This window comes from Emydura macquarii, unplaced genomic scaffold (assembly GCF_026122565.2).
Source record: "Emydura macquarii macquarii isolate MOO-44397 ecotype Brisbane River unplaced genomic scaffold, CSIRO-AGI_Emac_v2 contig_2768, whole genome shotgun sequence".
Classification (NCBI taxonomy): Eukaryota; Metazoa; Chordata; order Testudines; family Chelidae; genus Emydura; species Emydura macquarii.
The window spans coordinates 40,640-66,029 of record NW_027132905.1 but is presented as its reverse complement, the minus strand read 5'-3'; the positions used below and the strand labels follow the sequence as shown (position 1 = coordinate 66,029).

Below are 25,390 nucleotides of genomic sequence, written 5' to 3'. Positions count from 1 at the left end.
CGCCCATCGGGGCTCTCATTGGCTGGCGAGCTGCGCGCGCCCGGCGGCGGGAAGCGGCAGAGCTCCCCGCTCCCGTCTCTCTGAGACTCTCCCGCCAATCTACATCCGGGTCCCTGACTCCGCCTCCTCCCTTCTACTTCCGGGTGGCGAGGAGGCGGTAACAAGTTCCGCTTCCGGTGCGCCTAGTCCCGGGAAAGTGCCGGTTCCGTTCCGTTGCCCAGGGTGAGCGAGGGCGGTGGCCGGGATTCCCCCCCCCCTCCACCGCTCCGTGGGGGGGGGGGTGACGCGGCGGGGGCGGGGGCGCTCCTTCCTCAGGCGCGGCGCTAGGCGGGGGGAGGGGCAGCGCCGTGGCTAGGCTGGGCTGAGTGGGTCGGGGTCGGCCCAGCCGAGCTGGCGGGGGGGGGGGGTGCAGCAGGTCCCCCCCTCTCCCCCCGTGTATGCCGTTGGTTGCCGGGCACCAGCCATCGCCCGGGCCGGCACGGCAGCGAGCAGCCCCAGAGCCACGAGGTGTCTGTCCGCGGCTGCGGGGTGCCCAGGAGGTGGGGGTGACGCGATCCGTGGCGGGGGCGGGGAGGCGGGGGCGAGGCCCCTGTGGCGCGTGGGCTGTTGTGCGGACGTGAAGTTGGCGGTTCGAGATGCGCGCCCGCGCCTCAGAGGCACCTCAGTTCCCGGGGGGGACACGGGCGGGGGCGAGGCACGCTGGGCGGTGGGATGGTCTCTCCGCGTGCGGGGGGAGGGGGGGGACACAGAGTGGCTGACCCGTGTTTTTAGGCCGTGGGATGGGATGGACCTGCTCATGCACGTGTCTGTTGCGTTAACAAAAAATGAGAGCAGGCACCAGCCTGGGTTGTAGAAGCCGAGTTACAAGCAGCCCCCTGGCCCCTATGAGGACCTCATTTCTTGTCCTCCCTATCTGAGATAGGGGTCTGAGACGGGACTCCTCCTTAGAGCCCTGGGATACAGAAGACCCATGATAGATGACATGAAAGGGAGATTATGGAGACCTAGTGATGGGGGTCCCGGTGGCAGTTTGACCAACACAACTTTTGCAGCTGTGCAAGAAGCAAAGCACTTTACCTCCACCCTGACATCTGAACTTCAAACTGGCATCACTTTTGATGGTGAACCCGCTGGTTAATCTGTTTGCATCCACTAGCAGAGCTGAGTGTTCGTGAAAGGGAGGTGCTCACTCTCTTAACTTTCTAGCTCAGAGCCTTTGAATTTGGACAGAGCTGTCTGCCTCAGTGGAGAGAAAAGCAAGTCTTCTGAGTTCAAGTTCCCACCAATGTTGCTCACTGAAGTTATGGGGGTGCTGGGTGACATGCAGACAGCAATCTCTGAATTAGAGCCTTGTGCCTCTCAGCTGGTGTAGACTAATGGGAAAGTGTTGAGGCCACTTCTGGAGAGCATGATGTTAGCTTTTTCTCCTAAATAAATGACTACTAGACCTTTGCCCAATAAAATTTCTTGCTGCTACAATTTTATCATTTTAATTTTTTTAATTAAAAATTATTGAGGAAGTTGTGATGCAGCTTAAGCGGTGCATGAAGTCCTTTGCTGTGTTTGATCCAAGTCAGTTTCCTTTTAGGCCCGTCCTGGGCATGTTAGAGAGAGCCGGTTGAGTCTGATGATTGATGATCTCTTGGCAGTGAATGAAGTTAATTCTGATCTGTTACCTGCTTTTGATACTAGTCTCCTGAAGGTGGTGTACAGCCACTCAGACAACCATCTTTTCTTGCTGGAATACAAGAGAGGAAGGATGATCTTTTATTTTAGGCACAGGGCTGGGATGTGAGAGATCTCTAAGTTCTACTCCAATACAAATAATAATAATCCTTTTTGAGTGACCATACAGGATATTATTGAAGGAATTTTTAAAAAACAATATGGGTTTCTGCAGGGTTTTATTCTATCACCTCTCCTGTTTAATGTGTATGTGGGGCAGTTAGGAGTGCACATGAAGAGGTATAGACTGTGGTGTCCTCAGCAAGCAGGCTCTACCTAGCCTTCCGTCTTCCTCATCTATTTTGACTGCTGTCATTGAACAGATACTTCTCTGTGCCAAATATAGTCTAGAGGGTGGTGAGTACTACTATGGCTGAGACCCAGGTAATTCTGAGGTAAAAAAAACTGGAGAGAGCATCAAGTGGGGAAAAAATCAGATTCAAAGCATCTGACAATTTCTTTTGTCTGTAATTCCAACTTTCCTTACTAATTATTTTTAAACATTTCCATGCACTTGCTGTAGATATGCTCAGCTCTTTCCACTTCCTAATGCCAGCCTTCTGTTTGTCCCTTTGGACAATCTCACCACTGGTCCTCTGCCCCTTCTGCTAATCTGGAACAACCTTCTTTTGTCCTTGTACCTCACTGATTCTCCACTCATTTGCAAATCTCAATAGAAAACATGTTTTCCTCCCTTCTCTATACTACTAAACATCTCTCTCCCTCTGCTATTTGTGTCTGTGACTGTATGTGACTTAACTGTAAACTGTTTTGGATATAGTTTGGATGAATGATGCTATGTAAATTAAGATAGGGTTGTTCTGAGTGAGCTATAAGGTAAAGTATACTTGTTATAGTTTAATTGCATTGTGTGGGCATGTGTTTTGGCTTTTTTTCACACACCTACTTTGATACTGACACAATAAAATATGCCCTGGAGTGTGTTGTATTGCATGTATTACACATCTGTAATGGCGTAAATGAGTAGGGAAGGCTAATGCTTAAATTTAACTGTCAAGATTAGAAGTATTTGTCTATGGAGTCGTTGTTTCCTAATTACATGCGTAGAGCTCACACTCTGACAGTCTCATTGCTTAATAGTTCCATAGTGCAGTTGCGATTTGCAGTCAATTATCATTATGATGCTGCTTTACTATTGTGTGGTGCTACTAGCACTGGATGTGCATTGGATGAGCATATGGTAGAAGCACAATAATGAATGCAGCACTGCTAAATGCAATACAAATGTAACCACAAGCTTCAGTTTTAGCTCTGCACTTTCTCCCTCAATTTTAAAATTACTTGTCATAAATGCTGCAGTTCATATAAAATGAACAATTTTAAACAAACTGCCTAAATACTGCATTCTTAAAAATACTGTAAGCGTAATCTACTTGCCTTCCAATTAACTGCCCTTCTCAGTTCTGTATTTTTATTAATATGACCATCTCTTTCTCCCTTCCCTCCATGCAGGTATAGCTGGCAGTAATACTGAACATATGCTTCAAGGATGTCTCTGTCTCTTATAATAAAATGGGGTGGACAGGAATATTCTATAACTTCATTATCAGAAGATGATACAGTGTTAGATCTCAAACAATCTCTCAAAGGCCTTACAGGAGTACTACCAGAGCGCCAAAAGCTGCTTGGACTTAAAATGAAAGGTAATTCTTCACATTAGTTATTTGTGGAGATGCCTAGTTCATCAGAGGAAGAACCTGCTTTTATGTGTCCAAGGTGTATACATCAGTGGAGTTCTCTCCTCCCAACACTGATGGCTATGAATTTTGGATGGGTGTGTTCGCAGGGATGTCACACATCATTGGATGTTGCTTAGCATTGGTACATCATGCCTGTTTTTAAAGACTGATGTGAAACTTCTGCAAATTAAAGTTTAAAAAAAAGTAAACTAAGTGCGACAGGGACTTTATATATAGTACCTGGGATAATGAAGCCCCTGTCTTGATTGGAGATTCTAAGTGGTATTGTAATACAAGTCATTTTTTATTTTAGCTTGTCATTTAATACAGGTTTACAATAGTCTATCCTTGAACATGTTAGTGACATAGGGTCACTGAGGCTCCAGTGGCATGGTATTTAGTATGGCTCTGTCATCTTAGACCAAATGAATCCCTCAACTTCAGTGAGAAAACAATGATCTGCTTGTATTGTAGGCAAACCTGCAGACAATGATGTTAAGCTCGGAGCTCTCAAACTGAAACCAAATACTAAAATCATGATGATGGGAACTCGTGAAGAGAGTTTGGTAAACATTTTCTTTTTGCCCATTTGTTTCTGTAAAATTATGAACTGCACTTTGGCATATGTTTCCTAATTCTGACTGAGATTCTAGTATTCCAGAGACAAGTTAGTGTAAGAATAGTAGCACCATACCATCTTTGCTGCTGCTGCCTTGTACATAAAGTGAGCTTGCCTGTATAACTGTAATAGATTTGCACGTTATAATTGCTGTAGTGATCAGTCTTAAATATAAGTTCTTTGAGAGATGATAAAAGCATATCAAATGTTTCACTAATTGTGCCATTTTTAAAGTGAAAAGCATATAGATTACAAGAAAAAGATAAAACCAATTAATGTGTTGTAACAAAATCCTGAGATCCAGTGTTTTTTTTTAATGCTGTTGTATTTTTTTTCATTCCTGTAGGAGGATGTCCTCGGACCACCCCCTGACAATGATGATGTGGTCAATGATTTTGATATTGAAGAGGAAGTTGTTGAAGTAGAAAATAGGTGTGTTGTAGCCATTTTAAGAAAAGATTGTAGTGTTGCTGACTGTTCAACCCGCACATGTTAACTATAATTGTTTGTACTGTTGTATTAGGGAAGAAAACCTACTAAAAATTTCCCGCAGAGTTAAAGAGTACAAAGTGGAAATTCTGAATCCTCCTAGGGAAGGGAAAAAGCTATTGGTATTAGATGTTGATTACACACTGTTTGGTAAGTTATAAAACTTAATTTTTTTAAGAAGTTATTCTGTTCACTAATTACTATGGGCAGGTCTACACTACTGTTTAAGTCAATCTAATTTATGTCACTCAGGGGTGTGAAAAAGACGCAAGTTACAGTGACCTTATACGCTGTCCACACTGGAGCTATGTTGGCAGGAGACACTCTCCCGCCAACATAGCTTCTGCCTTTCACAGGGTGATTATGCTGACAGGAGAGTGCTGTCCTGTTGGCATAGAGTGTCTTTACTAGATGCGCTTGCTGCACCGATGTAGCGCTTCTAGTGTGTACACTTGCCCTAAGTCAGCCTTTGATAGGTTTTTTCCCCCCCTTATAAGTCACACTTAACTTCTGCTTGTATCATTATATTGCTGTCTTGTACTTTTTGGTTTGCACTGCTACTATTTTTAAAATAGCTTTGTGCTTTAGCATAATTGAATACTGTTGATTTAAAGCAGCAGGACATAGATTTGCTACACAGGAATGCAAAGAAAAGTTTTTAAAAAGAGTTTAAACTTGTATCCTAATCACTTTCCTTATGTATTCTATCCCAGGCATTGATGTGGCAGGAAAGGAGAAAAAAACTTATAGAATGATTAAGTCAACCTGTAGATAAGGTTTCTCTTTTTGGGGGGAGGAGATTAGTTCAACATTGATTCTCAGGGAGCTATGAAATACCCATCCATAATACATTGCATATAAAAACTACCAAAATGGTTTCTTTGAACGAGCAGAATTTTCTTATGGCTTCACAGACTGTACTGGGATATGGGGGCATTTAGAGTCAAACTTAATAACCTTAACCAACTCTTTCCCCCCTCCCCCCCCGCCCAAAAAAAAAAAAGTGTGCGTGCGGGTGTGATATCTTGGGCTCTGGGATCAGAATTCAAGTCATTAGTAAGAGCATGAGTTGAAGGTGATATTACTAAGGAGAGTTTCACAGGAAGCCATTTTCTAATGAAGACAAACTATTATGTTTGTGTTTGACAGTAAGAATAAATAAGGCATAAACATAGTCACTAATATAGCCTTTTGAAATAAGGTAGGAAAAATGGTTTTATAGTTAACTGGACTTTGGTCTGGAGGAACCTAGGATAAATATTTGACTCTACCACAGACTTCCTAAGAGGCTTGGGCAAGCTAGTGTTTCTCTGCTTTAATTCCCTGTCTGGGGATACTACTACCTTGTATGATAGGGCTTACAAGAATATATTCATTGTTTTTTGGAGTGTTAAGATGTTTCATAGATGGAGCCCATACAGGAGTTAGGCTTAACAAACAATATGCTGAAGTAATAAGGAATTGCTTGTATTCTTCTCAGACCATAGGTCATGTGCAGAAACTGGGGTAGAGTTAATGAGGCCATACCTTCATGAATTCCTGACATCTGCGTATGAAGATTATGATATTGTAATCTGGTGTAAGTTATTTTCTTTACCAAATGAAGATCTTCTTGTAAATTGTTTGGCATGTAGGATGCTGCAATAGAGATGTTAAATGTAATTGCAGTTTTAGCTGTTTATCATAAAACCCAATGCAACACCTTAACATTGGCTGTATGTATTTATTCCCGGAGTGAGTAGTTGGTTCATGCTCAGTAGTGAATAGATCTATCTTTAGAAAGATGATAGATCTCATGTGGCTAAACACAGTATACTGCCTATGCAAATAAGTGAATATAGTGTAGAAATGAACATAGTATAAAATTACATTGAATATTAATTTATACAGATGAACAAGTAATTGAAAGGATTAAGCTGTATGAAGAACATACATGCACTTGTTGATGATGTGCAAATATCCCAAACCAGACAGCAGATAAAGAGTACCTGTCAGCAGAGTGGAGCAGGAAACAAGCAAAACTCACCATTTTTATGGGGAGGTCACTAATCTGCCCCAACAGACTAGTTTGATTCCTGTCTTCTAGCAGGCTGAGGTTTGTCTCTAGCTGAACTAGAGTCTAATTTTTTTTATCTAGCTATTTTGCAGTAACATGATTAGGGTTAATTTATCTTGACTAGTCTGTCTTTTAAAGTGCATGCAGCATTTGATCTATTGTTACATTTTTCAAAATCAAAGGACTTAATTTGTTTTCTGTGTAAAATATTTAGTTGAAACTAACTTGAGGGCAATGATGGAGGGGTGATGTAATGAAAAAAGTTCAGTTTATACCAAGCAGGCAAGTCTGATAGTTCAAGAGAATGGAAACTTTACCTCTTCATCTTGATAAAGTATTCTTTTCCTTCCTCTCCTTGTTTTAGCTGCTACTAATATGAAGTGGATTGAAGCTAAAATGAAAGTAAGTTATGTTTAGAAATATCATTTGTTTCTTTGTCAGTATATGGTAGATATATGCTTTTGTAACCTTTAATCAGACTGTTCAGCAGTATATATAGCAATACTAGCAATTGGAGTTTGTGAAGAGAGATCAAAAGTTGTTTGGGTTTTCTAGAAATTCAAAGTTTTGAAAACTGTCTCCTTCACGAAACTGAGAATAATCCTAAACTTAGAATTCCACACAGTTTCACTGCAGCAAGTGTTAAATTTGCACTGCTAAACAATTTAAGCCAGAAGATGCTCGGGTTTAGATTGGTCATGCAGTTTTTGCTCTGTCACTTGTATATAGAATCTAATTATAATATCACATACTATTCCATAAATGTAATGCAGTTTTTAAAAAATGACCATAGATATGCAGGTAGCATCCTAGAGGTCCAGCAGGAGGGAGCCCCTCTGATGCTTTCCTTGCACCTTCCCCAACTGTGGAGCTCTGCTCCCTGCTGTGCCTCTTACAAAGTCTATAAGAGTCCTTCTTTCAGATCCACTTCTTTACTGATTTAAGCAAACCAGGCGATTAGCTGCTGACTGAGCTGTGAACATATTTGCAGCTAGCCTTAGCTGTCCACCTAGTGAGCGTAGTAAAAATTGCTGCATGCTTGGGATGTAATTTTCAAATTCTCAAAACTCATTCAAATTAAAACCAATTTCAGTTCCAAATTTATACCGTTTGTACTTCTGCCATTTTCGCTATGGGGCTTCCATTTTTTCAATGTTTTTAATGAGGGAAAGTATATTTTCCACTTTGTTTATGCTCTGAATAGTGATGATCTTTTAAAAAAATCACCTTTTGGGTAGAGATCAATGATAGAGAACTTCAGTCCAAAATATGAAAACGTTGAGTTATGAATGAGTGAAATTAGGGAGAGAATGGTAAACATTACACATCCTTAACTCTAAAGATGAACCCCACTATAATAAATTGGTCTGTCAGACTTTCCTGCTCTTTATTTTTTTACTGGCTAGCATTGATTCTGAAGGAAATTTCAGAGAGCTTCAACTTCAGTTTACTGTGGTACTAAAACATGGTTTCAACCCAATGTGGGTATGTGATTAAATATCCTTATGAAAGGGTTGCTTACCACTCACATGAAGTGTGGCTGCTGCCTCAGTTTCCCCTCTTTGGCTGGTTAGCACTCTGGATAAAACCAACAAAAATCCTGTCATAGGTAAAGAGAAGTCCAATGAAATAAGAAATCCAGAAAACCAACAATTTACCTTCCTTTGACCATAGCCCACTCTCTAGGATACATGCAACAATCTTTCCTTTGATTGCAATGATATAACCAGACTACCTCTTGGTGCCACCTCAGCGCTTCAGAGAAGCCTGGGTGACCTCCTCCTAACCAAGAGCTCCAGGTAGTCCTGTACAGTGAAGCAGCCATTTGCTCCAAACTCAGCTGTAGCTGCTTCACACTCAGGCCTTCTTCTCAGCCCTTCCTGGCTTCTTCCTCTGCTGGTAGCTCCACAGTGGTCCAGGCCTCAATCTTGGTCACTTGAGAGTCCCACCAGTAGCAGTTTGCTGCTTCTCTCTCTAAACTGAGCAAAAGACAACTCTTGTATTGTTGTCCCGTTCCATAGCTTATGTTGCTTCTAGCCTACAGTTTGCATCCTCCATTTGGGAACAACAACCCCCAAAGTACCTGGTCTTAAAGGGCTGAAACAGAAAAATGTGCTGGAACTGTCTCTAAGGGGCCACCACCCCCTGTTACTTTCCTCAGAGGTAAAGACAGCCGCAACAAAAGTGAGGCAGAGTAACTCTGCTTAGTTTTATTCTTACCATGCACATATAAAATGGAATTCAGATGCTGTTTAGCATTTCACTTTGGTATCGCAACAACACAGATCCATGTAGAGTGCTCTTCATTTGTAAGAAGATTCACTTTGTACATAACAGCAAGTCGTTCAGATGTAGGCTGGATATCTGTAGGAAAGCTGGTGCAGTGGATGGTTTCTGATTACTTGGTGCATGGCTCTGAATTTTAATTTTGGTATGTGCAACAGAGTAATAGTCAGCAATATAAAACTTACATTATAGCACTTCTGCAAAGTTTAGTGGTACCATGATAGTTTTAGAAAGAATTTTAAATGGAAATGATGCAGTCTCATTTACGCAGATTATTTTCCATAAATTATCTACGTTGTTTGTGCACCCCTTATTTCAAGGAGTGGCCAGGCCTATAAATGGTGAGCCACATCTGTCACAAAGCTGATTCTTCCATTAGGCACTAACCCTTCTGTTATCCCATAATTTGACTGACTACTATCATTTTTCTTTGGGCCTAGCTATAACTTGTAACAGGAGCAAATAGAAGAAAGGAAAACATGCACTATTTGTTACACCCTTAGATCTAGACACTGAACAGGGATCTAAAATATCTAGAAATTTTGAAGGAGATTGCCCCTTCTCTGCTCATTGTTGATACTTTGTTATTAAGTTTGACTCTAGGAACTGCAAAAAATACACTTGGGTCAGCTTTTTCTGTTAGAATTCTGTATTTTATTCTCCTTGGATAGAAGAGCAGACACCTCGCTTTAGCATGTCTCAGTAATACATCCTATTTGTGAAGGGGTGAGCTGCTGAGGATGAACAATCAAAGTTTCTAACCTATGGCAGTAAAACTCTCAATCTGAAATGTCAATTATTAATCTCTTTGTTATCCAGGAGCTGGGAGTGAGTACAAATGCAAACTACAAGATCACCTTCATGTTGGACAGTGCTGCCATGATAACGGTGCACACTCCAAGAAGAGGACTAATAGATGTAGGAATCATTTGCATTTCCTAGATTGATGGTTTGCCTCCTTTTAAACAGTAACATTTTCTTTTAAAATAGCTTCTGATTGGAACCCCCTTGTTTGTTTGTGTTGGGGCTTTCACATAAGAAAACCCTAAAAACCAACTGACATACAGGTAGGGCTTCACTGGGAAGTACAATCTCGCTGGAGCATTTTGAATTTACAGTGGTTCTTTGGTTTTAATGGATAATGTGACTAACAAAATAATAAATAGGGCTATTGGGAGAACATTCATTTGTGTCATAAGTCGTGTCATGGTGGTGGCTATATTGAATCTGCTGAAATTACTGATACTCATTTAATGAGTAATTTTGAAGCACTATATTGAAGACAGACTGCAGACCTGCTAATTCTTCAGCAGAAGGATACAAGTGAAAAGTGCAGTAAAGTTGCAGTGCTGATCATAATTTCCACATTGCTTGCAATCTTTACATCACGTGTTTTACTTTAGGTAACTCTTACACACTTATATTTGCAGGTGAAGCCTCTTGGTGTTATATGGGGCAAATTTTCAGAGTTTTACAGCAAGAAAAATACTATCATGTTTGATGATATTGGGCGAAACTTTCTAATGAACCCACAAAATGGACTAAAGGTACCTTTAAATGAAATTATTAGAAAAGCAGCAACAAATGAAAGTAAATAATTGACTTCTTATAGCTGCTTTCTATATTTCTTTGCTGTGTTTTTAAACTCCTGAGTTGTTGATCAACAAAAAACAGTGTATGTTTGATTGTTTAATACAAAGAACGACTATTTGGACTAGTTAGTCCCTTTTCAGTAGTAATGAAGATGTAACTCAGTATTGTGTTTGATTCACTGTCAAAGTAAAAAATTGAAGAAGGAAGACTAAAATTATTATATAATTTGTGCATATATATAGTACACTTAAATTGTAGTAGTGCCTAAAGCCACAGCCATAGGATAAATGACAATCTCAGAAGTGTTCTTAATGGTCAGAAAATAACCTTATAAAACACCTTGTTACTGTACTTTATCAGTAGTATGGCAACATAGAAAAAGGTCCTGCTCCTATGAAGTCAGTGATACTGCAGAAATGCAAGTTACCATATATAACAAAATTACCAACTAACTTCTGTTTCTAGACTCCTCATTATTGGTGTTGATTTACTGAATAGAAAGAACACAGCTTGAATCTCTGATAATGGGTTAAACTGCAGTGTTGTCTGTGAGGAAAAAAAAATCTTGTCAGTCTAAAGAATAGGACTCTGAGATGTTGTTTGCATACAAACAACTAAGATGGAATGCAGCAATTGGTGAAATTGCATGAAATCTTCAATAAGAAATGTGCACTGTTTTGGGAAGCAGAAGATTATCAGCGCTCTTTCTGTGAGGGGATTGCCAAATGATATTACTGCAGGGCAGAATCCAAAGAGAAGTGTATGGCAAGATGCTATTAAGTAAAGCAGCATGGGAGAATGGTGAGTGGCTAAAATGAGGCACAGGTATAATGTATACCAAGACTAAAGCAATTGTCAGCAAAACTATATTAAAAGCCTTTTTTTCCAGTGAAGATGTCACCTTAGTAAATTGTTCATGTTGGAAGAGACATCTTGTTGAGATAATGCCACAAAGTTCAAGGAGCTGAAAACTGCTCTTGCATCTAATACATGTATTAGAAATTGTGACAGACCAGTGCAAATCACTTGAATGTTCAGTCTGACAAGAGGGAGACTTGATGAAGTGCAAGACTGACAGAACAGTATCATTACTTATTAATGGGGGTACAGCACAAATGTGTTACAGCTCGGATTATATTGACAGCAAGACAAATTGGAGGTGGCTGTTGAGGAAGGATGTTGGAGGAGTGGGACTCAAGATCAGATTTTCAACCTGAGGCAAAAGAATTTCATCAGCCACTCCACTTGGGTTTCACTGATTGTCCAAAAGCTTATGATATAAGTAGATAGTGAGATATGGGTTGAGTTTCACAGCTCCTTTAAAGGGCCACAGTCAACACAAAATCATTTAATTTTTTTTAAACCTTCTCTTGTTACAAGTAACACTAGTGATTACTGTGCTAAGGGTCACACACAAACTTACTTTTCAGTTTTATTTTATGCATTTAATGATACTTTGTGTGTAATCATTTTTTACTTTGTTTTCCCTCCCTTTGGCAGGGAGAGGAGGCTGATGGGGAAATGTGATTGTAATGCCACAAAATGGCAGGGGAATTTGGGAAAGATGCAATACCTGGAGCTTCATTAATTTGTGTGTGTTAGTTGATTGACTGTGTCCCTTTAACTCAGAAGTCAAATAACCCAAGTCAGGGAACCCTTAATTGGCATCTTCAAGCTAGAACAGCAGCAGATTGACCTGGGACTGGAAAATACCTGAACAAGTCCTCATGTTCTTGCTATAATTTTGTAACTTCTGTTGAGATGGCAGTAGGGACAGACTGAGAACAGAACAGTAATAGTAGTATTCTGTTATGGGTAGATAAGGGGCTTCCTATCTCTGAGGTAGAAAGCTTTCTACAGAAACTTGTCTCCGTTCTGGCCATCCAGGCTTCCAGATTCTAAGTACAGTATGCATTCCACATAATGTAAGAGTTTAGTGAACTGAGCTTCAGATTGCTGGTATGTATGAACTAACTAGCAGGAAAGTAATTATGAAGAGTATCCTTCTCAGCTCCTGGCTGCAGAATGAGAGAGCAAGAAATTTCTTTTCTAGTTGGATGAAACAGTGGGGCATTTTCATGAAGGATGAGATCTGGCCTAGCTCTGAAGAGCTAAAAGCCTATGAAGTGCCCTGTTCTGTATAATGCTGGAAAAGAGTTGGTTGGTATAATTCATATACAGATTATTTTTGCATAGACTTTTCTGGGATTTCTCTTAAGTAAATGAGTGGCCAGAATACCTAACTTACTCTGCACAGTATACCTACCTCACAAATAATAAAAATGCACCTGCTTCACAAATAACCAAATGTTAGAGAATTAGAAATGTTGTGTTTATTTTAGGCAAATGTTTATATTTCATTCTCTGTCTCTCAATAGATAAGGCCCTTTATGAAAGCACATTTAAATCGGGATAAAGACAAGGAGCTTTTAAAGCTTACTCAGTACCTCAAAGAAATAGCAAAATTAGATGATTTTTTGGAACTGAATCACAAACACTGGGAAAGGTAAGGACTATAACAAGTTTTCCCCTCCCCCATTTCCCCCCATTCTCCCCAATACTATATCATGCTTTAAAATGACCTGGAAGGAAAGACTGTACTACTACACACACTTCAACTTGAGATGGGATGGGTTTCTAGATTTTGGTTGGCACTTAAGGCTTTGATTTATGACTTAACATCCTAAATGTTTTAGGACCCGACGGTTTGGGTGAGCACCTCTCGCCCTGTGTGATACAACAGCACTTGTAGTCAGTGGAAGTGTATAACCTAACTGTTCTACAGTGTGGAATGAAGGGCTGCGGTTAGGGTGTTCTCCAGGAGAGGTCCTGGACACTGGAAGTCCTTCTCTTCCCATCCCCAGTCTGACAGAGCCTAACTTTGTTGAGCTTCAGGGCATATTACAAGGCTTTTTTCAGAAGGTCTGATTGAAGGGTTTGAGGTGGTTGAATGTGGAGTGCTGTGTATAATGAGGTTCATAATTGTTAACCAGGATCTATGCTATACTGAGGGGTTATGCTCTGCAGCAGGTTTAGGCAGTAAAGTGTTTTATTAAGGCTATATCCTTTATATTTTGCGGGGAGATTTTAAAAGGAAGGTAAGCACCTAACTCCCATTGAAAGTCAGTGGGAAGTTGGGCATCTCACTCCCATTTGTGCTTTTGAAAGTCTTCCTCATAATGTTTATACAAGTGCCCTGAGCTTTGAGAGGAGCTTGCAACACCATGGAATAAATAAATGTAGGCAACATGTTATTGTGGAAGTGTTTGCTTGTCGCAGTAAGAAGAGCTCTGGAAGTTTGTTGTAAATCTTAATTTACTAGTGCTTTATACTGCTTAGAATAGAGGGCCAAATGCCAAGCTTATTTTAAATTAGCTCTTTGGAATTCTCTGCTGTGAAAGCCAGTGAGAAGGTGTTTTTAATAGAGATTGTAGAAATTTTGGTGTTCCCACAGTGCTTGACCTCTCCCAACTGTAGTAAGAAGAGAACCAGAAAAGTGGAAAAAATGAATGGCCTTATTTTCTAATGAATAGTCATCAAAACCTTAATCTTTAAAAGCATCTTTCTTCAGAATTTGTCGGACTACTAACAGATTTTTTTAGACCAAAAGAATTTAAAGATTAATTTAAATTAGAGTTAAACATGTTTGTATATTTAGTGATGTTACTTTCAAAAATAATAACCATGTCTGTGTTGGATTGTAGGAAATCTACTTTTCACAGAGGGAAAGGATGGTGAAACCTTGAAAGCTGCCTCTATAATTACCACCTTTCTGTCACCCAGCATATAAATGGTCATATGTCTTGAATCATTTCATTTGTAATAAGTCTTTCTAAAGCATATTGGTTCTTAAGCAGAGTCATACAGTCTGTTATAAAAGAGCTCAAGTGTACTAACATTATTCTCCGTCCTTCCTATTTTGTTTTAATTAATTATTTGTTTTGTTTGTTTCAGGTACCTTTCAAAGAAGCAAGGACAATAGCTTTAATAAATTCTTGTGGCACTGAACTGAAGGAAACATGATCTTTGGACCTTGCCTTGCTTTTCTGCTAGAGTACAATAGTGCTGGACACTGAATCAAACACCAGAATGACTGCTTATACCTGGTCTTCCAGTTGGTTTGTTCTAATTTTTTTCTTTTTAAGATCACAGCAATAAGCTCAAAGGGAGAAAAATAAGCCAGCTGCTTTTTCTTGCATTCATTTCTGGTGTTATTATTTAAAATACTTTCTCCTTCATTGCTGCCATAATACACCATAACAATTAAAGAGCAACATCATTCTGAAACCGGAAAAAATATTTTGTTTTAGACCAAAAAGGTTGAGTAAGGAGCCAGTCTTGGCGTTCTATGAAATATATCAGTCCTCTTTCTCCTCTGTCTTAGAAACAGTCTCCCTCTCCCATTCTACTATTTAAGACTATAAAATACAAGCTGTCTAAGTTTGGTGTATATTAGTATGTCAGTGTTTCTTTGTGCAAGACAGATTAAGATTGGAAAGTACCACTTCTAAGGCCTAGTGTGCAGATTTGTACTATAAAGCAGTGAATTACTGGAATATAAAAGACAGAAAATTACAGAGGGAGAGAAATCCAACCTTGTTTAAGTGAAAAGCAGTCTGCCCTGAAGAAAAATATTCTCCTAACCAGATAAAAGGTTTAAACCTCAAATGAGAGCGCCACATTCCTACTAAAGCATGAACAAAAACCCTTGTTCTGTTCTAGTTAATCTTGTCAAAGTGCAAACACTGTGTTTCAATTACAATATTCAGCCATACTGTTTTTAAAATATCATTTACTTGCGCTGCTTGAGCCTACACTATAGAAGTGTGATGTGACTGCTGTTTTGCATTACTGACAGTCCTGCATTATGCAGTTCTTGTATTTGAAAGAAGACCGACCCCTTCAAATAAAGATGGTATATATTGTTCTTAAGGAACTATAGCAGTTGTGTAAATAATAAATACCTTTTTCTTAACATATTGGTTACATGTGTCCTATGTTGTCATACATTTTTCTTAACAAGGATCTCTCTTCTCCTTCCCCATAGTGATCTTAAACAATTTTTAAGGGCCCTCTTTAAGGTAACCCTACCATTGCATCACACGAAGACCCTTTGCATCTATTTACCCTGATTTTGGCAGGAAAGGGTTTGGGATTTTATTGTCAAAGAAAACAGGTTCAGAAAAATATGTACATGGCTAACGGACATTACTGGTTAATGAACTTTGACACTGCATTTCAGGACTAATCAAACTCGCACATGGATCTTAATGGGAACTGGATCAGGCCCATATCTCCCTGCGCACATATGCCCAGTACATGTACTTTTAAGGCCACAGTCCTGCCCTCAGATCCACGAGGGCACATCTTTGTATTCACATGGAGTCCCACTGAAATGAACGGGTCTGCCTGCATGAATCAGTTTGCAGAATAAGGTTCTAAGCATACAGTTTAGATTATTGCTTGTGTTTTGCACTGAAGTGTCTATAAACTTATTTTAAAACTAGGTTTCCAAACTTAGAAAAATGTACCACTAACTTGAGTATTTACATACCAAGTCTCAATGTAAAAAACAAACATGGCTCTCTAAGCCAGGAAAGTATTATTCTGCATACTCCCTTACAATTAAAAAAAAGCTGAAAAACAGTTCAGCAAAATTATTAACAAAAATAATCAGTGGGGCATGAATAAAAGAAAATATCAGCACAAAAGGTGAATTCAGGAAGATGAACATGGGATTAAAATTGCAACCTTAATTATAATAGGGGCAGCTAGTAATACATACCTTGGGTTTAAAAAATGGATGCTCTACATATTTTTGATTTAGCAAAACCAAAAGCTGTGAACTTTCAATAAATTAAATTGTGGGTATTAGTTAACACTGACACAGTCAAGAGTTTTTTTGGAATTTGAAGCTATAAACTCCATATACATTGCCTCCCACTGTTTTTGTAAGAATGTGGTATGGATTCAAGAACAGTAAAGCAAAAATGTAATGTCAGGCTGTAACCATATATAGGTAAATCTAATATTTGTATCTTTACCAAGAGTCCTTTTTAAGGTCCAAGAAAGCAATTTTGTTTCATTAGCATTACACTCTGCATCACAAAAATGGAAGGGACCTCAAGAGGACATCTAACCCACCCCCCCAATGCTGAGGCAAGACCAAGTTTATCTATTCTAGACCATATCTGACACGTATTTGTCTAACCTCCTCTTAAAAACCTCCAGCCTCTCTTGGTAACCCTATTCCAGTACTTAACTGTTGTTGTAGTTAGAAAGTTTTTCCTATGCCGCAGATTAAGACCATTGCTGCTTGTCCTACGTTCAGCGGAGATGGCAAGCAACCACCCTCCCTTTAACCTATTTGAAAACTTATCAGCTCCGCCCCTCAGTCTTCTTTTCTCAAGACTAAATATGCCCAGTTATTTAACCTTTTTTCATAGGTCAAGTTTTCTGAACCTTTGATCATTTTTTTTGATGTCCTCTAGACTCTCTGCAATTTGTCCACATCTTTCGTAAAGAGGGGTGCCCAAAACTGAATGCAATACTCCACCTGAGGCCTCAGCAGTGCTGAGTAAAGTGGGACAATTACCTCCCGTATCTTAGATACCATGCTCCTGTTACTACTCCTCAGAATTTTATTAGCTTTTTTTGCAACTGCATCACATTGTTCAGAGTCAATTTGTGATCCACTGTGACTCCCAGATCCTTTTTTGCAGTACTACTGCCTAGCCAATTATCCTCCATTTTGTAATTGAGCATTTGATTTTTTTCTTTTCTAAGTGAAGTACTTTGATAAATTGGAGACTTGGTCTGAAATCAAAAGAAATTCAATGTCATTTTGAATTCTAGTCCTGTCCTCCAAAGTGCTTGAAATCCCCCACAGCTTGGAGTCATCTGCAAATTTTTAAGTGTACTCTAAACCCCTTATCCAAGTCATTAATGAAAATGCTGAATAGTACAGGATCCGTCGGGATTTTTGAAGGTAAGATAGTATTAACCAAATAGATAATCATATTGTGACTTATGCACTGTTTTACACTTACTTTTACTTCTTGCAGCTGATTTAGAAATATTCCCTTTTTTATTAATAGCCATTAACAATTTTCATTCCTCCATTCTGCTAAAGCAGAAATGAATTAGCCACATTCTCGTAATGTTGATGCTGTAACAACTGTTGTGGTGAAATGTGCATGTGTGAAATAGGAGACGGGTACGTGCTGGGGCAGATGAGATCGATGATGGTGAACGGAATATTGAAGAGCTTGGCTGCTTTGCCAGAGAACCATGGCAGCGAGTGTCAAGGCAGCAGTCACAAATGAGCCGTTAAGATGAATACACTATAGCATAGCTCACTGACTTGTCAGAAAATAAAGTTTCCTGTCAACTGCTCCTTGTGGCTTTGTGCTAACCCTAAATGAATTGTAGGAAAGTAGACCAGAAAGCTGTTAAATGCAGATATTTGTTTCAAGTTAATAAAAGGGTGTTTGGGGTTTTTTAAATTCAAAGTGTCCCAGAATTTTCCATCAAACAAATACCTAATGACAAACCTTGAAGTTATGGGAAGCTTTGAAATAGTGATCCTTTAATTGGCTATGGTGCAGTCACTATAATAATAGACTACACATCTAATTATTTTATATGAATCTATTTAAAAACTCCTTAATAGAGGCTCAAACTAAAGGTATACCTCCCAAATAATAATAAAACAGTAAGAGGACCAAAAATATGCCACTGTGGCTAAACAGCAGAGCAAAAAAAAAAAGACAAACTTTAAACAGTGGAAGTCTCATTCTACTGAGGAAAATAGAAAGTTGCCATAAACACTGACAAGTTTACTGTAAATGTATAATTAGGCAAGCCAAAAAAGAATTAAGAGCAACTAGCAAAAGACAAAAACCTAACAGCAACACCCCATTTTAAGTACATCAGAAGCAGGCAGCCTCTCAAACAGTCAGTGGAACCACTGGACAATCACGGTGCTAAAGGAGCACTCAGGGAAGACAAGGCTATTGCAAAGAAACAAAATGAATTCTTTGCATCGGTCTTCATGGCTAAGGATGTGAGGGAGATTCCCAGCCCTGAGCCATTCTTTTTAGGTGACAAATCTGATGAACTGTCCCAGATTGAGGTGCCGTTAGAGGAGGTTTTGGAACAAATCGATAAACAGTAATAAGGCATCAGGACCACATGGTATTCACCCAAGTGTTCTGAAGAAACTCAAATATGAAATTGCAGAACTACTGACTGTGGTGTATAGCCTACTGCTTAAATCAGCCTCTGTCCCAGATGTCTGGAGGAAGTTCATGTGACACCAATTTTTTAAAAAGGCTCCAGAGGTGATCCTGGCAATTACAGGCTGGTAAACCTAACTTCAGTACCAGGCAAATTGGTTTTAAGTATAGTAAAGAACAGAATGATCAGATACATAGAGGAACACGATATATTGGGGAAGTGTCGACATGGCTTTTGTAAAGGGAAATCATGCCTCACCCACCTATTTGTATTCTTTGAGGGTACCAACAGACATGTGATCAGTGGATATAGTGTACTTATATTTTCAGAAAGCCTTTGACAAGGTCCTTCACCAATGGCTCTGAAGCAAAGTAAGCTGTCATGGGATAAGAGGGAAAGTCCACTCCTGGATCAGTAATTGGTTAAAAGAAAGGAATTAAAGGGTAGGAATAAATGGTCAGTTTTCACAATGGAGAGGGGTAAATAGCGGGGTCCCCAAGGATGTGTTCTGGGACCTGTGCTGTTCAACATATTCATAAATGATTTGGAAAAGGAGGTAAATGCGGCAAAGTTTGTAAATGATGCTAAAATATTCAAGATAGTTAAGTCCAAAGCTGCCTATGAAGAATTAAAGGGATCTCACTAAATTGGGTGACTGGGCAACAAAATGGCAGCTGAACGTCAATGTTGATGAGTGCAAAGTAATGCACACTGGAAAAAATAATACCAATTATATGTACAAAATGATGGGTTCTAAATTAGCTGAGAAAAACCTTCGAGTCATCACGTATAGCTCTCAGAAAACACCTGCTCAATCTGCAGGGGCAGTCAAAAAAGCTAACAAGTTAGGATCCATTAAGACAGAAAACATCATAATGCCGCAATATAAAGCCCTGGTGTGCCCACACGTTGAATACTGTGTGCAGTTCTGATCGCCCTATCTCAAAGAATATATATCAGAATTGGAAAAATCACAGAGAAGGGTAACACAAATGATTAGGGGTATGTTCAACTTTCATACATGGTCTGTGTAGGTCAGATTAGATGAACAGAGATTTTAAGGCTAGAAGAAATCAATGAATCTTGTAAATTTTAACTTAAAATCTTAGTTTGTGGGCGGTAAGGGTTACATACACTTACTTTAAAAATATATAATCTACAACATTCTTTTAAGGATTTTTTACCAGTAAATTATTGATGTTCTCAGTCTTAATTCACCTTATTTTTAAAATATCTTTCTATTTTATGTGCCCTTTCAATAGCATGCAAGACACTGCAGTGACTCAGAACCTCAAGTCTTGATGACTACAGCCTCACTCGACCAATGGGTTAAAAAAAACTGTGTGTTTCCATGTCATTTATTAGCAGGGACGTTTGCGATCTTAAGAATATAACTAGGTCTAACAACAAGGAAAACAGGTTATGTTACACTACAGAGTAAAATGACCACAAGGGGGTGCGATTACAATTAAAAAAAAAAAATCATTGACTTCTATAATAAAGAGCTGGTGAGTTTATTACCTATTTCCCTCTTCTGAAGAGGAAGCAAGAGATTTTTCAGACGTGTTGTACTTTATAACAAAGCATTTTCAAGTTGAGCACAAGAATCTAAATCCATGTATACAGTACACTAGATTTTAAACTCCTTGATTGCTTCTAAAGTGCGGTTTCCCGATAGAAATCAAAGCACAAAGTGGAACTACACAGAGAAAAGCAATCGTGTCTTGTTTCCACGGAGGCCTTGACTACGTAAGTTGCCCTCTGAAAAGCGTTAGAGCCAGTGGGCTCAGTTCTGCCCCAGGACACAGGTTCAATTCTAATGGAAGTCATGGTAGTCAAAGAGGGTGGCACAGCGATGGAGAAACATTTGTGGCCATTTGAAGGAAACTCAGAGGAGGGCAACAAAAATAATGAAGGAGCTGGAGGGACTGATTTAAACACAGCATTGGGGGGAGACTTTGAAAGGCACAACTCTAAGGACAGCTGAAGGAGCTGACTGCCTCGCTCCCCTTCGCGCCTCTGAAAAATCTCTCCCCAAAAATGGGCCAGACGCAGCACGGACGTAAATCCACTGCAGCTGATAGTTACACCAGTGGAAACTGGCCTATGATGATTACCTTGGCTAAGTGCCAGCCAGGGTTATATCTACACCGCAGCTGGGCAAAGCAATGCCCAGCGTTGGCAGAGGTACACAGGCTAGCTCTGAGTGAGTGAGCATGCTAAGTACCAACAGAGAGACGCTGTCCGAATACAGTCCTGTCCGAGATCCTAGGTACACACTCAGACTGTTAGCCCAAGCCGCTGCCCCTCCCTCCATGGTCACGCTGCTATTCTCATTGCACTAGTACAGATGGTGCCTTTCCGTCTATGCCAGCTGGCGATTGCTCCTCCCCGCAGCTTTGTAGATCTACCCCAAGGGGAGGAAAGTTAGCAGCCCACCAATATTTAAATGTTGCAAAGACCAAAATGGGAGAAAAATTATTTAGCATGATACAGATGGCTGGAGTCCTGTGCTGGAAATATGAGGCGAATTGCTCACTATTGCTAGTGTATTATACTAGTTCCTAAAAGGCCAAATGAGGGATCAGAGCCCTGTTATGTTAGGTGCTGTACAAAGAAGTGAAGCAACCAACATCATATAGTAAGCCAGTGGTTGAATCTGGGATTAACGCTAGAGTCACTTTCCTCCCGGCCTCCTGCCTTAGCTACTGGACCAGCCCTGCTTTCTCAGGTCTTTCGCCTAGCTACATAATGATGTGGTGTCTCTAGTTAGCCTTCTTCTTGCTGAAAATCACTACAGGTCTCGGCCATCCATCAAACGCACTGTCAGAAAAAGGCAGACTAACAGATTGTCTGAAAGTGAGCAATATAAATACAGGCAATCTTCCTTTTGCAGCCCTGAGCTTCATTCTTTAACGCATATTTATGCCTTTTGTTCTGCTCTAAAAGCACACAGATCTTGCTTGGATTCACTGCAAGCACTGAGAGATGCATTTAATTCCTGGGAGCCTTTGCAGGCTTTGGCATGTTTCCTCCCTCTGTCTCCTCCACCCCCGCCATGTCATTATTTACTGGTTTCTGGTCGCTCTCTAACACACAGCTCCAGCACCAATTCATTTTCTTTTGGACAATGATCAGGAACAAGTCAAAGAATGCTTGTTCTTGGCTTGTATAATGTTCCTACTAATATGTGCAGTGTAATGGGTGTAGGGAAAGAAGCGGATCATTAACATTTAATGGAATGGTGGGTTTTTTTTTTTTCTGAGAGTTCATTTGACATCCTAAGTGCACCTGTCATGCCAATACAACACTACAAGTTTTTGTGGTGCATATATATATTAGAAAGTAACTTAGTCTGTAATTCCCACTATGGTAGGGGACCCTCTTGAAGCATTGCAGCTTCCCGCAGCACTGTTAAAACACGAGCGTGTCTAGAGTCAAGCCACTTTTCCAGCAATATTCCAAGGCCACACTAAAGCCCCCAACCAAGATTTGCAAAATGGCTAGTGGTTTTCCATTGCCCAAACTGAGGCCTCTTGAAGGGTGTTCAGAAAGCAAAGTGGACCAGCCCAGAATTCAGGCACCTTCAAGTTATCTCAGATTAAGCTCTTAAAAATCACTAGTAACTTCTGAAAATCTTGGCCCAAGCCTGTAGCATGACTTGGGAACACAGTTAAAACACGGTGCCATCCCAGCTGCACTGCATGTGTGAGCTATGCTCTACTCACAGCAAGGGACTGCAGTTTTGCACGTTATTCCTGAACACAGAAGACATTACAGTGTAGCTGGGGCTTTATTAAGAGGAAGCCCATGATGAAGAGCTAACTGTTTCAGAAATGGACTGCAGAAAAGAACTGCCGAGGTCTTCAGCATAAGTTGTACATGGGGCTTCCTTTGGGCACTGGGTACTGTTATATTTAAATCCACACGCAACAGGTACCTCGCAGATTGCAGTGAGATGTTCTTACGTTCAGGCAGCATGATGTTCTGACCCCCCCCCACTCACACTGGGGTATTTAGACCACTTCTCCGTGGCTATAAGATGTGAACTGACAAAGGCAGGGAAAATCAGACAAACACAAAAACTGCTCATAGACAGCTGCGCAGTCCATGGACACCGGGCAGGGCATGTCCCAAGAGTGGGACTATGCACAGTCCATCTCAAAGAACCTCAGTTATAAGTAAGTAACCTTCATGTCCGTGAATTGCGGCCAAAACGAGCAAGTTTTCAAAGTATTACAGGCACCAAACGTCTCATTGAAACCGTGCAAAAGCCTCCGTCTCTAGAAAGGTGAGAGATTTTTAAAAACTGCATTTAAATGATTCCTTAAACTTGGTTGGTCTCCCTGCCGTCTTAGCAGCTGCGTGATGGAATATTTTTACATATCAAACGCTTCAAAAATGAATATGATTTAAAATTAAAAAAAAAAAAAAGTCATTCCCTGCCTTACATTTTAAAAGAATGGAGTTTTAAACCCCGGACCTAAATGTGCTGGGAACCAGCAAAACATGTGGCAGTGATGCAAATGACAAGCCTGTAAATGCAGAGGTTATTTTTATGCTTGTTACAGCAACTTCTAACAAGGCTAAGTTGCCAGCCCATCTATTTATAGCCTTAGCATGCTATAAAATACCTTCCCAGCTAAACCTGTGCCATTAGTTCTGAACCATTTCTCTGAGAAACACTGAAAGATGTGCCTAGCTGCATATGCTGAGAATCTCACAGTGTAACTCCAATCAGGAATGCTTCTGTAGAGCTGAGATTCTGAATTGCATGGCTTGTGTCCAGAGATAATAGAAGAGCCAGAGATTTATGGAGGAAAGGTCACAACCAGCAACTTTCAGATCTCATCTGTGCTCAGACTTAACAGTTAACACATCATGTTATGTATAGAGAATGCAAGCCGCGGGCAAGGTGCATTTGCTTGGAAACATCAGTGTTGGGTGAATTAGATTTTGAGAGATGATAGAAATCCAAGTCCTCTTAATTGATAATAAAGGACAACTCTAGTAATAAAACAGTAACTGATCATGACATCTCAGAAGTCAGTTCTGAGGCTTGCTGCTACTCAGTGGGTAGGGAAAATATGGAGGGAGGAAACCAGCAGTATCAAGGTTAAACCATGAGATGCTGAGTTCATGAGGCATTTAGGGATGCATATGTCAAAATCATTTTGGCTCTGAAGGCCAAATTCTGCCCCTGATGATATGCTTGCAGTCCCCATTGATGTTCCTGGGGGTTGCACTCTCACAACACACAGCAAAATTTTGGCCCTTGGTGAACACTACTTGGCAGTCAAGTTGTAAGCAGCCAGGGCCATGAGCTGTAGGATTTTGGTGGCTCTGCCAAATCTAGTTGTGTTATGGCATCATTAAGTGTTTGGGCCTGTGGTGCTGTAATCCTTTTGCCAGGCATTAACAGCTGTGAACAGGGTGGTGTTCAATATGCTGTCTAAGGTCAGAGCCAGGGCTTCATTTCAGAATAAATACAACACTGAGCTCAGGGCTCCCATTAACACCTTATTCACTCCCCAGTTCTAGGAATGCAAGAGTAAAACCCTGACCACCTTTAACAGTGTCCCCCGCCCTCAGCCAACGTGCACCAGAGTCTCTGGAATCTCTGGGATCATGAAATGCAGCTACTTAAAATACAGAGTTACCACAATATCTAAATAAGCTTTTTTTTAAAAATAGGGAAAGCCGCCCAATTCCCTATGTGCCATCTGGTGCAGTCCTCAGGACCTTTTATTCATGCACTGGTTTGCTGGGACCCTTAAACTCTTACTCAAAGTACAATCCCCACCCACTTCAGGCATACTCACAACTCCAACTCAGCAGTTGTCAGGCAGATGCAAAGTGGGGAGATAGCCCCTTCCACTAGATTGCTGTGTACAAAACAAGGGTGCTTCTCCCAGCTTCTCTGGTGCATTGCTGTCCATTGAAGATTGCTCAAGCCATGATGTTGACTCAATCCACCTGAATAAGTCAGTCCCAGCCTATCACTGCTAGCTTAAATCTAGTCTGTATCATTACTCAACAAATCCTACTCTACAGTCATTGCTACTACTCTATTACATCAGCAACCATCTGCTACATAGCATTCAACTAACACATGAAGCACTACCACTTACTAAAACATCACCTTCCCTAAAAACCCTTTTCTCACTTTCCTACACCCTGCACTCAGCTACCCTTATCCAAGCCCACTGTCTACCAGATTAGGGCGTCCAGCTTTTCCCATGCAATAATCAACATAAATTCATCTGCTCACATACCCTCCCATATCTATGCAGTTACATAGTGCATTTAACATAATTCCTGAGAACAGAAGACACGAAAAGACCATATAAGGCCGCTTCAAGCATTCTATGAAACCACTCTGAAGCATATGCAAATAAACCTGGCAGCGGGCAAGGAACCCCCTCAACTTTCCCTGTTTACCTATAGTGGGAGCCAGAGAGCTTCCAGTCCCAGTAACTCCAGTCCCAGGGATTAATGGCACAAAGAATTTTGAGGTGTTGACTGTACTGCACAAGCAGAGTCAAAGGGGGAAGCTCTTGTGGTCCCCATGGCATTTAGGATGCACAGAAAATGGGTCCCTGTGCAGGGATCTGCTCACGGAACCTAAAACAAACGCAGAGCTGGGGAGCAGCAGGACTATGAGTGTGTTAATGCTGAAGCTGC

The 25,390-nt window shown here is 40.4% G+C and overlaps 1 protein-coding gene and 1 long non-coding RNA gene across 4 annotated transcripts; one reads left to right on the top strand and one right to left on the bottom strand.

Moving 5' to 3' along the window:
- Nucleotides 1-140: 140 nt before the first annotated feature.
- Nucleotides 141-15,445, top strand: UBLCP1 (ubiquitin like domain containing CTD phosphatase 1). The gene is made up of 11 exons (XM_067566679.1): nucleotides 141-222; nucleotides 3,199-3,389; nucleotides 3,900-3,991; nucleotides 4,391-4,476; nucleotides 4,568-4,683; nucleotides 6,014-6,112; nucleotides 6,954-6,991; nucleotides 9,695-9,793; nucleotides 10,306-10,422; nucleotides 12,847-12,974; nucleotides 14,423-15,445. Exons 2-11 carry the CDS (start codon nucleotides 3,236-3,238, stop codon nucleotides 14,448-14,450), a joined length of 957 nt encoding a protein of 318 aa, XP_067422780.1. The 5' UTR covers nucleotides 141-222; nucleotides 3,199-3,235; the 3' UTR covers nucleotides 14,451-15,445.
- LOC137165419 (uncharacterized) lies at nucleotides 1,480-24,856 on the bottom strand. 3 transcript variants are annotated; one of them, XR_010923362.1, is made up of 6 exons: nucleotides 24,529-24,856; nucleotides 8,810-8,964; nucleotides 8,112-8,189; nucleotides 6,907-6,980; nucleotides 6,061-6,171; nucleotides 1,480-1,738 (listed from the first exon to the last, which is right to left on the bottom strand). It is a non-coding gene; the product is annotated as an uncharacterized lncRNA (long non-coding RNA). The 3 variants fall into 3 exon arrangements; XR_010923363.1 differs by lacking the exon at nucleotides 8,810-8,964; XR_010923364.1 differs by lacking the exon at nucleotides 8,810-8,964 and having other exon boundaries at nucleotides 8,112-8,167.
- Between the last annotated feature and the right edge of the window lie 534 nt (nucleotides 24,857-25,390).